The sequence below is a fragment of the Pezoporus flaviventris genome, unplaced genomic scaffold, assembly GCF_033815535.1.
Source record: "Pezoporus flaviventris isolate CSIRO_AGI_PZ_B2104156 unplaced genomic scaffold, CSIRO_AGI_Pfla_v1 ptg000002l, whole genome shotgun sequence".
Lineage (NCBI taxonomy): Eukaryota > Metazoa > Chordata > Aves > Psittaciformes > Psittacidae > Pezoporus > Pezoporus flaviventris.
This window is the reverse complement of record NW_026892550.1, coordinates 87,777,151-87,792,820: the sequence shown is the minus strand read 5'-3', so window position 1 is coordinate 87,792,820 and position 15,670 is coordinate 87,777,151. Positions and strand designations below refer to the sequence as shown.

Sequence of the window (15,670 nt, the reverse complement as noted above, 5' to 3'; positions counted from 1 at the left end):
GCCTTCATGTAAAAGAAATACATTTCTATCCCCTTGGCTATAGAGATATCCTTCCAAATACTGCATAAACCACTGAGTTTCAGCTTTTAGAGTACCTGAAACAGTTGCATGTCATTCTCCCAATATTCTTGCTTTCATCTTGTTTCTGTAGCCTCAGGGCAACGCTAACTCTCAAAAGCTTTCACATGGCTAACAGATTCATTCTATTTTTAACCAAGCTGAGAACTAATTTCAGAGCATGGTGACCCTCCCACAGAAAACATGCCCTGCAGGCCTATTATTATAAAATCGGGGGAAAGAGCAAATTTTCCGTCTTCTCCTGGTCTTGTTGTGGTAGAATCGTGCAAAGAGAAGAAAGCAGTTGTCCAGGTGACTGTCAATTCCACGTTTGGTGTCTGTGTTTTAACTACACATGAGGTTGGACTCTTGAGTCATGGTTCCCACTGTGGTCAGACTTGTCTCACCCTCTCCAAACTGCTGCAACTCACCTAGGTGTAAAATGGTAGCCTCGTGCTGCTCTCCCATTACCTTCTTACATCTCTCCATGTGAGATGAAATCCCACTGGTATCCATATCATTCATTAGATTTCACCTAAAGTCTTCACTGCCTTGGAAACTTGACGGTAAAACGGTTACTAAGAACTTTCCTTTACCCATTCTTTTGCAACCTGATTTTTGAAAGGGACAACTAGAAAAGGAAGCATCTCTAACCACATTTTCTTACTTGGGTCTTAGCTGAAGGTGACCATTACAGTGTGAGTGGAGCATACGTGAAATGGCATACAATATGACATGCAGTGTATTTCTTGTAATTTAAGTTACCTTGAAGATTGAGTTTTGGAACTGCCAACGCAAAGCATAACCGATTGTTTTTTAGTGAGAATTTTCTCTTTGGCCTATTATGCATTCAGGGACAATGTGATAAATTAATCATGAAAGTTCTGTAACCCGTGTTAATACAGCTGAGCAAGATGGTGTCTTTGCGACATATTTTTTGCTCAAAAGTTTATCAGCATTTGGCATAGGCACTTTGGTTGTCTGTAAATTACAAATGAATGGCATCATTATTAATAGTTCAGATGCTTCCTTTTCCAGTGCTGGCAGATTAAGCTAACAATGTGTAAGGTCGTTGACTTTAACAGGAAGAATTCCTTTAAAATTTCATCAAAATAGAAGGCTTCCTAGAGCTTGGCCGATAGAAAAAAAGTGGAGAGTTGTCATGCTTGTGGAGTGAGGGTTATGCTCAAATTCAGAAGATAATGATAAATTGATAGAAACAGTGCGCCAATTAGAGGAAGGAAAAATAACCTGAGGTCAGTATGATTAGGTGGCATGTATCAATGTCATAGTCCATTGGCTTAAATATCCAATGCATGGAATAATAATTATGTGACTGTACTGTTCCCTTCTCTGTACAAACATAGCATCTTAATGAAGTGGAACCAGCTTGGGTAGAAAAAAAAGTGAATGTGAAAGACCTAGGTCACGTAACAGCTAGGCAAACATGAAGGCACAATGAACAGCTTTTGCCAGAAAATGAATGTTGCATCATGCAACAGACATAGAGATACTTAGCCATAGTGGATTAGTGGTATAAAATTGATTTTTGGGGTAGTATCTCCCCATTTAAATAACTGGAGATTAATTTTACTTTTTTTTTAATGTGCAAAAATGAAAGCTATGTCTCGGTAAAATAGGGGGGAGCACTAGAAAGCCTGTATGATACAGATTCAGAGATGTATCCCATTTTTATACTCTTGTGTTATCTCTGATAATAAAGAGTAGCTATATCTATTACAAAGAAGATGGAGAAGAAAGGGTGATGGGTTATTAAATATGCACCTCTCAAGTACAAATCCATTAGCAGTAAAGGATATGCTTCCTTTCTTCTGAAAAACTGGAACAAAATCAGTACATTTGCAGGAATGTTGAGAAAATATTTTCTTTAAACAACGTCAAAAAATTAATAACACTTTATCAGCTATAAGGTTCCAGCTCAGCACTGCAGTCATAAAGGGCCAGATGATCACATCTTTTACTGGTTACAGTGATTAACGTAAGGTGGTATTGTTAAACATTACCTACCCATTCAAGCACTTATTTTAACTAGCTTCTAAGTCTGGTTGGAAATGATTTCCTTTAGGTTTGCTGAGTGGACAGGTGGGATTGCATTCAAGGGAGCCACGGAAATTTTGGCACTTCCACAATAGGATTGTTGCAGCTTGAACCCCTTACGCCACCTCCGTTTAATACTGTATGCCAAGTAGCTAGTACTTTAATTTACAATTGCTTTTCTGTTCTTTATTATGCTTTTACTTGGCTTTATTAGGCTATTTATTATTATGTCGACTTTCTATGCTATCTGGCTGTCATACAAAGGTAGGTAGTTTTGCAAATGAAGCACAAATCAAGAACAGTTTGAATTAGGTGCAGTCATGGGATTTTCCTGTGAAATGAAAGGGTGTAAAACTGAGTTCTTGAGGAATGGGATAGGCTGCAGTCCATAGCCTAGAAGGGGTTAGATGCTAATGTGGTAAATGGCATAAAAAACTCATCCCTAGTCCTCACTGCGTGTAATTTCATTGCCTGACTTAGTGTTTGTCTCACTTGGTTTCCTTTATACTCATCAGTGAGAGGCTCCTGCAGGAAATGATTTAGTGAACCTAATGTTTTGCTTTGAATACTTCTTGAGGAACGTGTCTATCTTTGATCATACTCTGGAATCTAAGAGAGACTAGCCTGTAATCTAAGTACCTGAAGTTTGAGCATCCACACCTCCACCATATCGGCAGGAATCAATAACCCTTGAAAACTCAGCTGCCATCAGTCTCCTAAAATATAATCTCTCCAAGCCAGGGTTAAGATATGTTAATAGGAAACACAGGAAAAGCAGCTTTACTGCTTTTTTTTTTTGTTCTGCTCCTGTTCTGAGGACAAATTAGAGTGTTCCTTTTACAAGTTCCATTACCTTGGCACAATTTATGAAGTGAGATAGGTGACTGTTTATGTCTTAACAGTTTGTGTACCCAGAAACTCTTGAGTAAGAGTCAGTTTTGTTGCTGAGGTAAGCAGCTACATCACTACTGAAGTCTTACTTTTCTGATTTTCTTTTTCATTAAAGATACTTTTTTCTCCAAGGAGAAAACAACATCTGTGGGCTTTTCTCTGCGTTGAGGTTACTGTAGTGTGTGAAATTTTGTTAAGAGTTTATAACTCTTACTGTAGTGCAATGCAGATCATGAAGGAGGAATATATTCCTCAGATGTAATTATTTTCTTTAACATCTAAGGTTAAAATGTACGTGGTTAAAATGTACGTGAAAGGGCATCATAAACAGCCATTGTATGAGGTACGCCTGCGCTACTGTTTCCAGTTAGGGAATTCACTTGTTGTAATCTTGAGTCCTTACTTTTTCACAGGCAGAACTTCGGGCCAGGTTTTCTTCAACCTGCAGAATTAATGCACCCAGACCAGCAGCCACCTGAGGTTCAATATTCCTCCAGAGGGATATACTCAGAGGAAATGCCATCTGTGGCACGGCCACGACCAGTTGGAAGCACTGCAGGTACACTTCACTTAAGTTGAATATGCTCTAAAATAACTGATCATTTTCTGTATCTAGTCTTACACTGAGGTTACCATTATGACATCCGTCTCCTTCAGCTGCTGCACTTGAAATGTGATTCTTGTCTTCACTGCCAAAAAAAAAGTGATGATAAAGTGAGGTTAACTTTACATCCATAGGACCTTGCAAAAACAGGCAGTGATTTGCCACCTTTTTAGTATCTCACAGGCATTGGTTATCACACAGCATATTTTCAAAAAACCCCATTCTCTAACAATGGAAAATTACTTCGTAGTCTTAGGCCATAGATTGTATGCTAACTTTCCACTGCCAACTATTTTATTGTACTAAATGAGCTAACTAATGCATCCCAAATCAGCCTGCTAAGTAGCAAATCTTTTTAATATTTCTCTGCATCTCTATTTCTAATTTCTCTGCCTAGAAACGTGCATAAAAGAAGGATCTTTTAGGTTCTTACGATATTATCTATTGCTGCTCTCCTGTATAAAGCCTTCCCTTCCCTGATTTGGTTGCGATAATTTATGTAGTGCTCATCAGTGCTATCATGAATAAGATTCTAATGTCACATGGCAATTAAGCAGAATCAGCGAACACTGATTCTGAGAATAAAAGATTCCATTCTTATGCAAATGTCACAGTTAATTTTCTCCCAGAGAAATGTTTTCTTCCTGGGGAGTTGGAAAAGACTGAAAATACAATCATATACTCCTGTCAGAGGCCTAGTTTTGATAGCTGCTATCCTCTCCCTGTAAATGTTAAATGAATGAGAATGACAGGGATGTAGTGGCTGCTAGAGTTTAATGATGGTTGTCTTATTGTCCTATTCTCTAAATGTTCATGTATATTCTGCTTGAAAGTTTGGAGGCAATTCAAATTATTAGTTCCTGTCCTTCAGCGTAATTATGTGCAAATATCAAACTTCTCAAATATTGGGGGTTTTTGAGAGGAAAATATGGAAGTGACCTAAATGTCCATCTGTTGTTTTTGTCTTTTCCTCCCTTTTTTGTACATATGCACACAGTTTTCTCTTATGTATCTGTGGGTTTATTAAATGTGTTTCATTTCTAATGAATAATAAAATACTATAATAATAATAATAAAATAAATTGTGTTCCCCTCTGGGAGGAAATTTAGGAAAAAGGAAAGATGGCATGTTGTTACATCTCTTGCAATTAATGGTGGTGGCTGTCCTTGCATGTGTTTGAAAACAGCAGGAGGGGAGGCAAGAGAAAAGAAAGGAGAAAGGAGGAGGTTAGCTTTCAGGCTGAAAGGAGATACAGTGTGTTCTGACCTTCTCGTTAGTCAACAACAGCATCGTTTAATATTTAACCACAAAGCAAAGCTGAAAGAACCATGCTCTTATATAGTCATGTGTTTAATTTTGCTGAGAGATGGAATAGAAGGCAGTCTGGAGAGTTAGGGTCTTGCCAGTGTGATGCAAATAAGGTGTACCACAGGAGCAAATGTCTTCTCTTTGCTGCCAAGTAATTTACATGAAAGCATTGCCACGGCTTTCAGTAAACACTGTTTGGAAAGGGCTGGCATATTTTTGGAGTGAAGTGTCATCCATGTCTGAGGTGCATGTATCTCAACCTCTTCTTTCCATGCAGTGGCAATGAAAAGCATCACACTCACATGAACTGCACAAAATGCACATAACTTTTCCTTCTTTATTCTACACTGAAGCCTTCTTTCTGCTGATTTTTTTAATTGCACAGAAACAGAGCTCAAATTTCTTCTTTTTTCCTGCTTCCAACAAAGTTTTATGTTGTCATTTGTCTGCCCTACAAACTTTACTGTGTATAAAGATGAAAAAACAATATTTGCTTTTAAGGTTCTCAGATACAGCACCTCACTCAGGTGGGAATTGCTAGCAGGATCGGAGGTCAACAAGTGGAGATCCCCTCAGGCAGAGCAGGGCATGGCCAGCCGGGGGGGCCAGGGTGGCCCCAGTACCGTGGAGAGGATGAATATGCTAGGCGAGATGCAGTGAGTACTGTGTTACACATTTGCATAGTTTCCGAAGTAGTGATGATATGTTCGGGTATATTATTTTCCTGAATTACTGTTTGGAACTTTTTCCCCCAGAATACTTTCAGTTTGCTTCTCTGACATTCTTTGCTTTGCTCTTCAAACCCTTGTTAGCTCTTCTAACTTTTGCTTGCTGTCACCTTTGCTGCTCTCTAACTGCTTTCTCTCACTTTACCCTAACCTGTTTATTTTTTTTCTCACTTGAGGCCTTCACCCATTAATTGCAGTTCACCCAGTTCTGCTTCTGAGCTCCAGCAGAGGTGGATACTGCTTTCCATTTTCTTCTTTGAAATATGCCACTGTATTTTGAGACCATTGTAAGTAGAAAAGTTAAATTAAATTGTCCCAGACTGCTGTCCTACTTTGTATTGGTATAGTTCTTTTGTCTTACGTATCAGTGCGCAACAGCAGGAGTCAGGGCAATGGAATAAGGTACATACTTGCACATAACAGTAGAGGTGCTTCTAAACAAGTTGTTTTCCAAGCCCCAGTGAGCAGGATGTGGTAAATTAATATGTACTCATTTACCAGTGCTGCCTAGGCAGCCATCGTGATTTCATGGTCTTGGCAGTGGTGCTTCTAGAAGTTGACGTTTCTGATTCAACCAGATATGTGAGGTTGAAGATAGTACCTGGCCTTTCCAGGAAAGATACAGCTGCCTGCTAGCAGTCCATGTTTGAGTACTTGCATCCTGAAGCAGACTGACCTGTGACAGCTTTATTGAAGTGCTCTTGAGAGCAACAACTTCATGCTTCTTCTTTTGCTCCTTTGCTCAAGCTATTGTTCTGGTTTCTTCCTTGAGGGAGGAAGGAAGGAAGGATCTCCCCCTTTTGCACGCTTAAGGCAGTGTGTGTTCACATTACTTGAAGTTGCTTTGCAGTACTGCATGATCTCAAAATGGCTTTGCAGAGAAAAAATGCAACAGGATGGGCCTGCTCTCTCGATTTTGGTGTAGCTGAGTTGCCACTACTCCAGATCAGCTTGAGAGAAGCAGCATTAAAGTTTTTGAGAACTTGGCACGCAGGAGACAAACTCTACTGATACTATTCAGAAACTTTAACTGTCAAAGCTGGAAGATGTATTTGCCTGATTGAACTTGCTATCTGTGCTTGGAACTGTGATATTTGAGTGTAAGAAGATCATAATTTCAGTTTACATCTAGAAGAGCACTTGCATGAGAGATCTTAGTATCTCTCTTGTTCCATTTTCAGAGGCATCTCTAGGTTACCATTCATTGCCCCTTATAATTTGTCTGTCTTCTCTGAAAATTGCATTTCTTTCCTAGATCTATGAGCCTTTCCCTTCTGTCCCCCAAATGCATGTTCAGCTGTTACTTTCTTAATATTTTATTATATGAATTGCAAATGTTACTGAAAATTCAATTATGGACCCATTATCTAAGGTGTTCTTCAAACTGTTGGGTTTGACGTGTTACCTGCACAACTTTAAAAGATTCATGGCCCAATACAATATCATTAGGTTGCAGTTTGCACCTTCAGTCACCATTTCAGATGGGTACATATCACCTCAGTCCAGGCTGACTTTCTTTTAGTTAATCAGAATTTAAAACACATCCTTAGCTTTGACAGAACTTTTTGCTCTCTGGTTGCTGCAGCTCATATGTTATTGCAGTGTTACATTTTTCAGTTTGGTCTCTTTAAAAATGAAAAAAGTCAAAAGGAGGAGATCGTGGACTAGAGCTATATGAGTATGGTATCATTTAGTTGTAGGAGAGCTCATCTGGTGCCTGCACTTTCCTTTTCCTATGAGGAATTATTTCTTTTTTACAAGGGATCATTCCCATTGAAAGAAAAAAAGAAAAAAAAAAGGTATTATTACTTGACTCTTTTAGTTTTCTGTACTTTGGATTCCTTCACTAGAACAGAGCTCTGAATTTGTTTTTCCTTCTTTTTGAAAGGAGGTTTTACTTAATGATGGTCCTATTCCTTATGGTTCAGTATTCTTCCGATCCCTTGTAAACAGTCTTACTCTTCCCTCAGTCTGAGCAAGTTTCCTGCTCTTAGGAAGATTAGGCCTAGAGCGTTCTTCTCGCCCACAAACTCAAGAAGCATCTGGATTTGTCTTCCTGCAGTGGCGCTTTTCCTCACACTGTCCTCAGCTATTACTCCAAGAGTCAACACCTGATTTTCCACTGAAATGTGACCTCTCACTTGTATCTCCTCATCCAAAGCCAGTGTGCAGGTTATCATCAATTCACCTTAATTCTCCATCTGGAAGGCCTGGACAACCAGGTTAATTACAGCATTTCCTTAGCTGACACAAAATACAGTACTTGAGAAAGTGGTCATTTGAGCAGCAGAACAGATGAAGCCTCATTTCTTACAGATATGTGTAATGTGTTGCATATCTATCTCCCTACCACCACTTGGCATCACTTATTACCCATCTACAATCCCCTGTAGCTCTCCACTGTTCTCCCACGTCATCTTCAGGTTTCCAGTGTTTCCCCCAAGCCACTCTTATCCTTTTATTCTATTTTTATACTCTGGCTGCCCACTGTAGTATCTCTAAAACATCTCACCGTACTTCAAGTTGTCTCTTATGTCCGCTAGCTATCCCTTGTGAGATACATGCTGGCTGACAGCTGTAGCTGAGCACAGCCTAACTTGGCCTTTCTGCTACTCAGAAACAGACTCAGTGATGGCACAAATCAGGATGTGCTAATCAGCTGACTGGTTTTGTGGATGTTAGATATCTGTTCGTACATATATGTTTGTGTGTGTGTATACATAAAATCCAGTTGAAATTGGCAAGAGTTTAACAGTTATTAAATGAAGATTAAAAAATTCACAACGTGATCTCTTACATCTCCGTTCCTTAAGAAGGAAGACTTGGTAAAGATATTTTTGACAATTATTTTGTACTACTGTTAATTATACAGAAGTTTCTATATGAAAATACATAATTGATAGATACTATATGAAACTAGATTGTTACATATATAATATTATATATCAATGTGCATTTCTGATAGTAAAGAAATTTGAAAGTGGAAAAAAAGCCCAGCAAAAATTCTTCCAAGCTTTTTAGTCTCCTTATTTTGCTGTTGTAGTTTAGTATAGGTTAGGTTTCTAAGCCAGCCTGGTTTGATTCTGATGCTATATAAGAGATCACAGAAATACACACTTCTGTTTTTCTGAGATATTTAAGAAAACTTTCATAGCCTTAATGGTAAAAAACAGCAGCTCCAGTCATCAGATTTCTTCCTAACTTCCCTTAATGTAGCATTCTTATGGTGGCAGTTCAGTGCAATATGTGATACGAGCTGAATCATGTAATGCATTTTAATGTAAAAGAAACCTGAATGTAATTTAGATTGCTGTTAAGACTCATGTGTCAAGGAATGCTTGCTTTTAATATTTTTTATGCCACCTCTTTTCTATAAACCCACAGAGCACTTGTCAGGTTTACTAACTCTAGACTGCACGTATGAATTAGTTTCAGGTTTCACTGCCAAAGAAATAGCTCTGAACAATCAAGGCACCCATTCATTCCTTTCTTATACTGAAATCACCTCCCTTTTATAAGTAGTAAGACAGGATGATACCTGGAAAACCTTCTTTACCTATCATTCTTCTATTAAAGCCTCTTTTCCTCTTACTCTCTATCCCCAAATTAACTGTGTAAATGATGAGTGCTTCACATGAGCTGTGAAAGAGTCAGAATTTGTTACAAGTTATACTTTATATAAAATATCTTAGATCTTAGTAATTTATATTATGAGAGATGTGAAGGAGCTGCCAGTCACACCCTTGGTCCCCCATATCCTTCCCAGGCTCTGCGCTGTAATCCCTTCATTTCCCTTCCCTCCCAAATCCTCTTCTAGCTGACCTTGCAGTCCTTTCTTCCCTCATCAGATTGCTCTCTCTGCTACTACTCAGGGCTTATCCACAGGGAAAGAGTAGTTAGTGCTCACTAAACTGTGATAACTGTGACCTGAGCTTGCTGCAGCAAGCTGCTCCTCACCCCCAGCAGAGACCCTTTGAAAGGGAATTACGCTGCTTTGCTCACAGCTGAGCGTATTCAGCATGATGTGTTCAAGTCCTTTATGTCCAGTGTTTTCTTCTGTCTGTCTCTCAGCCTTCAGTGATACTAGGCAAGAGGAAACCCTTGCTTTAGGGATGGAGTTTAGATTTTCACAGTGTACATCGCATGTGCCCATACGGAATTCCATGGAGTCCACCTAGTGTACTGTAAATTCATGCTTTGTTTTAGTGTAAGCAGATCTTTTTCCAGATAGACAAGCCCATAAACTCAGGCCTGTGTTCTGTTTCTCTTGTTTTGTTAGAAAATGTACCTTACAAACAAATAGAGAATTAACCCTTTTCTACCCTGAAACAATGATTGTCCCTAAACTGGGATAAAGTTTCTCAGATGTTTAAAACAGCTATTGAGTATAAAAAAAAATAATATAATCTTTCTGATTTTAATAATTTTCTCCTGCTGCTTCTTCTGTTGACCATGTTTTACTGGGCACTGGTCAGTCACAGGGTCCTCACAAGTGTACAGCCTGAACAGGCAAGCCAGGCAGTGAAGGGGAAGGTGAAAATAGTAGTATCTCTATGTGGAAACAGTATGGAGGAATGACAGCCGGGAAGAAAGTGATTTGCCTGTTGTCTTTTAGGAATTTGATGGAAAGTCAAGGAAATAAAAGCCATTTCTATTGACTTCCAGTTATATGGGTTTTCTCCCCACCTCCTTCCACTGCAGTTTCTAAAAATACAATCTTAGTAAAGGGGTGAGACTTTTTAATGGATTCTCAAAGAGACTTTGAAAATCCCTGAGCTTGAGGCAGTCCAGCAATTTTGTGTGCGCTTGTTGTTTTGTGCTCCATAAGAGGACTCATTCATTCATACAGCTGAAGAACAGTGGCAGCAGATAGAAGCATCTCCATGTTGCTTTCCCTCTGTTCGTTGCGTTTTTGCTTTCTTGTCTTTTCTGGGATTATCACGTTTATTCAGAAAGTACAGTAATGCTTTCTACCTTTTTCCAGACGCATACGCATGGACACCAAGAATATTCCTCCTCACCAGTATTCCCGATGCCGAGGACTTCAGCCAGGCAGCCTTCAGCACCCCCTGCTCAGCTTCCACACAACAGCCTTCAGGGCCAGGGCCTTTGCTACACCACCAGTTCCACTGAGGACCTCCAGCCAGGTCACTCTTCAGCCTCTCTTATCAAAGCAATTAGAGAAGAACTTCTGCGACTTTCTCAGAAACAGACAACAGTGCAGAACTTCCATAGTTGATTTAGCATTCCCTTGCAAATCTGCCAGGTATCTGCTTCCTATGGAAGCAAAGACTTAGAGGAAATCAGCAATGTTGTTCTCTCAAAGGAATGAACTTCACAGCTCTGTTCACAGCGCTCTGGAAAAACTGAAAAAGGCAGCAGAATGAGGATAGTAGGGAGAGATGGGGGACAAACAGAGGAAATCATTGGTGTCATCACAAGTAGTATTAATTGATATGCTAATATTACGGTGCTTCTCTTCTCTCCCTGCCCTCGTTCAACGTAACATAAACAAAACCTTAGGTCAAGAACTCAATGCTCCTGCAACAAAAAAACACTGAAAAAAAAACCTCCAAGTATGATAGACTCCTTTTTCTAAAGAAGTAGGCGAAGTCTTGAATAAACTGAAATGACATTTTGCAAGAGATTGCAAATATTCTGATTCTCCAGTGCTTATGGGGAACTGGTTTGTGTTGCTGTTCTGCAAGACTACAAACTGTGTCAGCTCAAGGGTGTTGAAGTTGTGATCCCACATAAGAATCACTTTGGTTGTCAGGAACAGTGGTACTGCTTAGAATAAAAGTCTTTATGAGCTACTTGTAACAAACTGGAACAATTGTTATAGCTCTGTGCTTCCAAATGGAGCTACCTTCTGCACTCTTCCTTGTTTTCCTTCTGGTGCTGAAGCTTCAAGTGTTCCTTCATCTTCAATGTTTGCAAAGTGAAACATTGGCCTTGTATAACTAAGAAAGTTTCTGTAGACTCATTCAGGCTGGAAAAACAAAGCAAAGCATCCAAACAGAAAGGGCTTGGTATTTATTTTGTTTCAAAATTACTGAAAACCGGGAGAAGAATACTCAGTGACAGCTGAATTTGGGGCAATGTATACCTATATCTTTAAACAATATATTTACATACTATATGCTCTTGCAAGACCAGCGATAAAATATTGCCACTCTGTTGTTTGCTTTGTGGACAGAAACCAATCCAGCCTAACTGGTACAGGGTCACCAGCATTATGTTATAAATTGATGTCCTAAATCATTGCTTATGTTTGGATCTGAATAATTTTAGTGAAAGTCAGTGACGGTTTAGAGCATTAACCTAGGCTTAGATTTGCAGTTTCAAGACAGTTTCTATATTTATACTTGTTTCCACTGTCCCTTTGGACAAAGGGTGAGCATTATCCCATGGTAAGAATGGTACGTGCCATGGAACTGTTTGTCGCTGGTTTTTTTCAGTTTTAATTTAATACTAGCTATGAATTTACTAATATTTGGCCATTGCATAACTGTAACTGACATAATACATACAGAAATTTTACTTACTGATTTGTTGGAGTGTGTTTATTTTCAGATGGGGCTGAACTAAAGCTAACAGTCTGACACAAAGATAGAGGGTAAGCTGTCTTTGTGAGGATGCTTGGGAGCCTTGATATTTGGTACTACAGTATGGGTATTTCAAACACCAGGAAATGGTAATTATAAAAGGTCTATGGGATAGTAGTCTGCCAAACAGATCACTGGGCAGTTGATGTGTTAGGACTACATTTGCCTCTCTCACTGGGGTAGAAATGGCATTAGTGAAACACAGGTATGTAACACTGGTGTGGTATGGTGGTTGTTGGCTACCGTATCTGTTCTTGGTGACAGGACTAACCAAGACTGAAATGAAAACAGGTAGGAGGACACCATGAAAAAACCTTATGTACCTTGTTCATGAAGTGTGTACATCTTATTCATTGCCAAAGCAAAAATCAGGAAGTGACTGGCTGCTCACTGATGTGGAAAAAAAGGTGGTGTGTTCCTCTTTATTAGGAAGCTGACTTATTTTTTCTGTTTACGCATGATCATCAAAAGGCTGTATGGAATTGTTTTGAGGGACTTACTGTAGTGAAGCAATCTCATACTTCAGTATGTCTTTATGGGCACTGGTTGAGGCTTGAATGGAGTCAGAACACCAGCATGGTTGTGTACAGCAGTACCAACAGGTTATGATGTTTTAAATTTTTTAAGCCTTTTGTGTGGAAATCACTTCTAGGGTAAAAATAAAGAACCCTTTACTTTCTGCCAGGTTTGTAAACATGAATGGTGCCAGCACTTCTGCAAAATGTCAGGGTTTGCACAGTGGAGAATGTATCGATCGGGCAATGTTTGCTCTTTTTGACAATGCTGAAGACTGACTGTTCCTGTGCTCCCATTAAAACAATCTTTTTCAGAGCCCACATCCTTCTCTAGCCTAATTCTGCAGTGAGGTCAAAGGCCAGTGCTTATAATATTTATGTGTTACTGTGACTTCATTTCAAGAAAATGTGGGCCTCTAGAAAGTAAGTTCATTGGCTGCTGGTGCCAGCTACTTAAGAAGGAATATGAAGTAAGGGTTTTGAAAGTTAGAGGTATTTAAGCCATCCCTCATTCACTTTTGCTGGTGATGGTGATTCTAATGTGACATTCCATCTTTTAACGTTTGGAAGAATACCCTTTTTGTTTTCAATCCCAAATCTTACAAAGAACATGGAATACAGGACAAAGATGTACTGGTAAATAAAAGAGGCTTTCTGATGCAAAAAACTCCCTCTTTAAAACTTTACAAGTTCATGGGGCAGGACAATAAAATCTAAGTCAGAAAGCTGTGTTCAAAAGTTGTTTAGGACAGAGAATTTTCTTTAATAATGTCATGTTCTCCAACTCTGTGGAGGCCTGATCCACTGTTCACAAAAAAAATGGTATGATGTAATCTGTATTGTCATCTAATAGGAAACAGAGCACCGGTTCCAAGGATGGTCTTAACAAGAGACCCACACTGTACTCTCTGCAGCTTCAGGAAAAGTTGGGGTTTTCATGTGCTACAGAAGGACTGTGTGGAATGCATGTGCCAAAATGTCTGTTTCCACTTGGGAATCCAGGGAAAAAGAAATCTGTAAGCTTCTACATCCCCATGTGCTTGAGCTCTTCTGCCAATGTTTTTTATTGCCTTATTAAAAAGGAGGGGGACGGGAACCAAACCTTTTTTTTCCTGAAACTTAAATTATCCTGAATGTAAGTGTCTGTTAATGAATCTACCAGTTTCTGAAAACGCTGATCAGATGAGAAGCTGGTACGCGCACAGGAAGCTGTCACCAACAGTTACATCCATTTCCATGACTAAACCATCTGGTTCATGGAATCCTCAGGCTCTTCTCTTTCTTCTCAATTTTCCTTGACATTTGTGTTTAGTCTGTGTTTAGTTTGGCATATAGAAGAACTTGGCAAGATGGGAACCATGCAATTTAGCTTGGTCGGTTTGCTTTCCCTTTTCATGGCCAAAATGTTGACCTCTACCCTGCTCCTTGATTATCCTTGGAGCTAAGTGAAATTTTACAATTATTTTTCATACACTCCGTTTGAAAGGCAGCACACACTTCAGTACTGTAAAATATTCTCTGCCAGGATGTAACACATGATCCTGTCAGCGGCTCTGGGCATATGACTCAGGAAAGAAAACCTTGCTTTTAGGAGGAATGAATTGCATAAGTGCTGGACTTACAGTGATAAATATGCTCACTTTGGAGCTCTAAGTGGAATTTAAGTGACCCTTTGCAATGTATTGTACTTGCAGTGGTTTGGAGCAGGCTTCAGATGTAGTGGTTGGAGAGCAGCAGCCTCACATGAGGTCTGTGTATCACCTTTGTGACCACAGGAGTGGTTGGCGAGATGTTGGCTACCGCAATATCATGCACATTTATGCACACACATAAATACATAAATAAGATTGATCACCCAAAAGTGCGTGTTCCTACCAAGTGCTGAAGCCAGTGCCTTTAAATTAGACCACTGACAGCTGGGCTACAATGTTCTCTTAGGAAGCGGTTGATGATAGGGATCGTAACTTCCCAAGAACCAAAATGACTGATGCTGTCGTGTGCAAACTCACAGCTTGAAAACACAAAGTGGATTACAGAAAGAAGCTAACGTATTTGAGCTCAAGTGAAGTCACCAGTTGTGTGATGCGGATGGCTGTAGGCAGTTGAACTAATCTTTTAACTCTTGCCCTTACTACATTCTCCTGTTTTCCAGTTTTAACACTTTCAGCTCAAGAACCAACGGGCATTTCCCATGCCATGCCTTATCTAGAGTTCTTTGTTAACAGGTCCAAGATGTTTTTTCAAGGACTGGCACAAGAGCCTTGAAGTGGCAGGATGAAGAGCATTGTGACTTTGAGGTGGAAAGATGTTGTGGGCCATGTTTTCACAGCAGCAAAGAAATAAATGGATTAAATACCAAAAAAAACCCCACCTGTTTGGTGTATTCTGAATATGGACAAAAATTTGGAAATGGATTAAAAGAAAAAGAATGGCATCTAATTGTCAGAAGGCAAAGGACAGCAACCAGGTCTCCTGGACCACCTGTGACAGTGCACTGAAAAGAGAGAGAAAAAGTCCTGGGGGCTCCCCCTGCCAGTGCGCAAGCTGATTCAATAGCACAACCTCTCTTCCTAAACCGCTTGTGATGCTGGTTTGTATGAGTCAGGAACATTTCTCATCAGTCAGACTCTCAATAGCAGTTGACCAAGGCTGTAGAGTTTCTCCAGGAATTAAGATGTGCCTAGCGAAATGTAGCAGCTTTCAAGTTTGCTTTCGTTGGAGGCATCTTTTCCCTCTTCCTGCTATATTTTATTTACAGATGGAGGAGAATGCCTGGGGATGTATTCTACTGTCACCAGTCTGCTGTCATTCAAGTACCCCACTGTCTGTAGGTCCTAAATACTGAAGAAGCAGAAGTTAGGAATGAAAAGTTTTTGGCAGTGCCAGTGAAGATTCACTGT

General features: G+C 39.6%; 1 protein-coding gene across 6 annotated transcripts in view; it reads left to right on the top strand.

The window, feature by feature from the left end:
• Positions 1-12,194, top strand: part of KIAA1549 (KIAA1549 ortholog) — a 147,424-nt gene extending 135,230 nt beyond the window's left edge. For 4 of the 6 annotated variants that reach the window (XM_061444954.1, XM_061444952.1, XM_061444953.1 and 1 more), the window contains 3 exons: positions 3,420-3,565; positions 5,421-5,575; positions 10,632-12,194. In XM_061444954.1, the coding sequence (XP_061300938.1) occupies positions 3,420-3,565; positions 5,421-5,575; positions 10,632-10,886 (556 nt within the window). In that variant the 3' untranslated portion in view covers positions 10,887-12,194. Of the gene's footprint in view, positions 1-3,419; positions 3,566-5,420; positions 5,576-5,823; positions 5,935-10,631 lie in introns of all 6 variants that reach the window. The other 2 variants (XR_009741793.1, XM_061444955.1) reach the window with 2 other exon arrangements.
• The last annotated feature ends 3,476 nt before the right edge of the window (positions 12,195-15,670 follow it).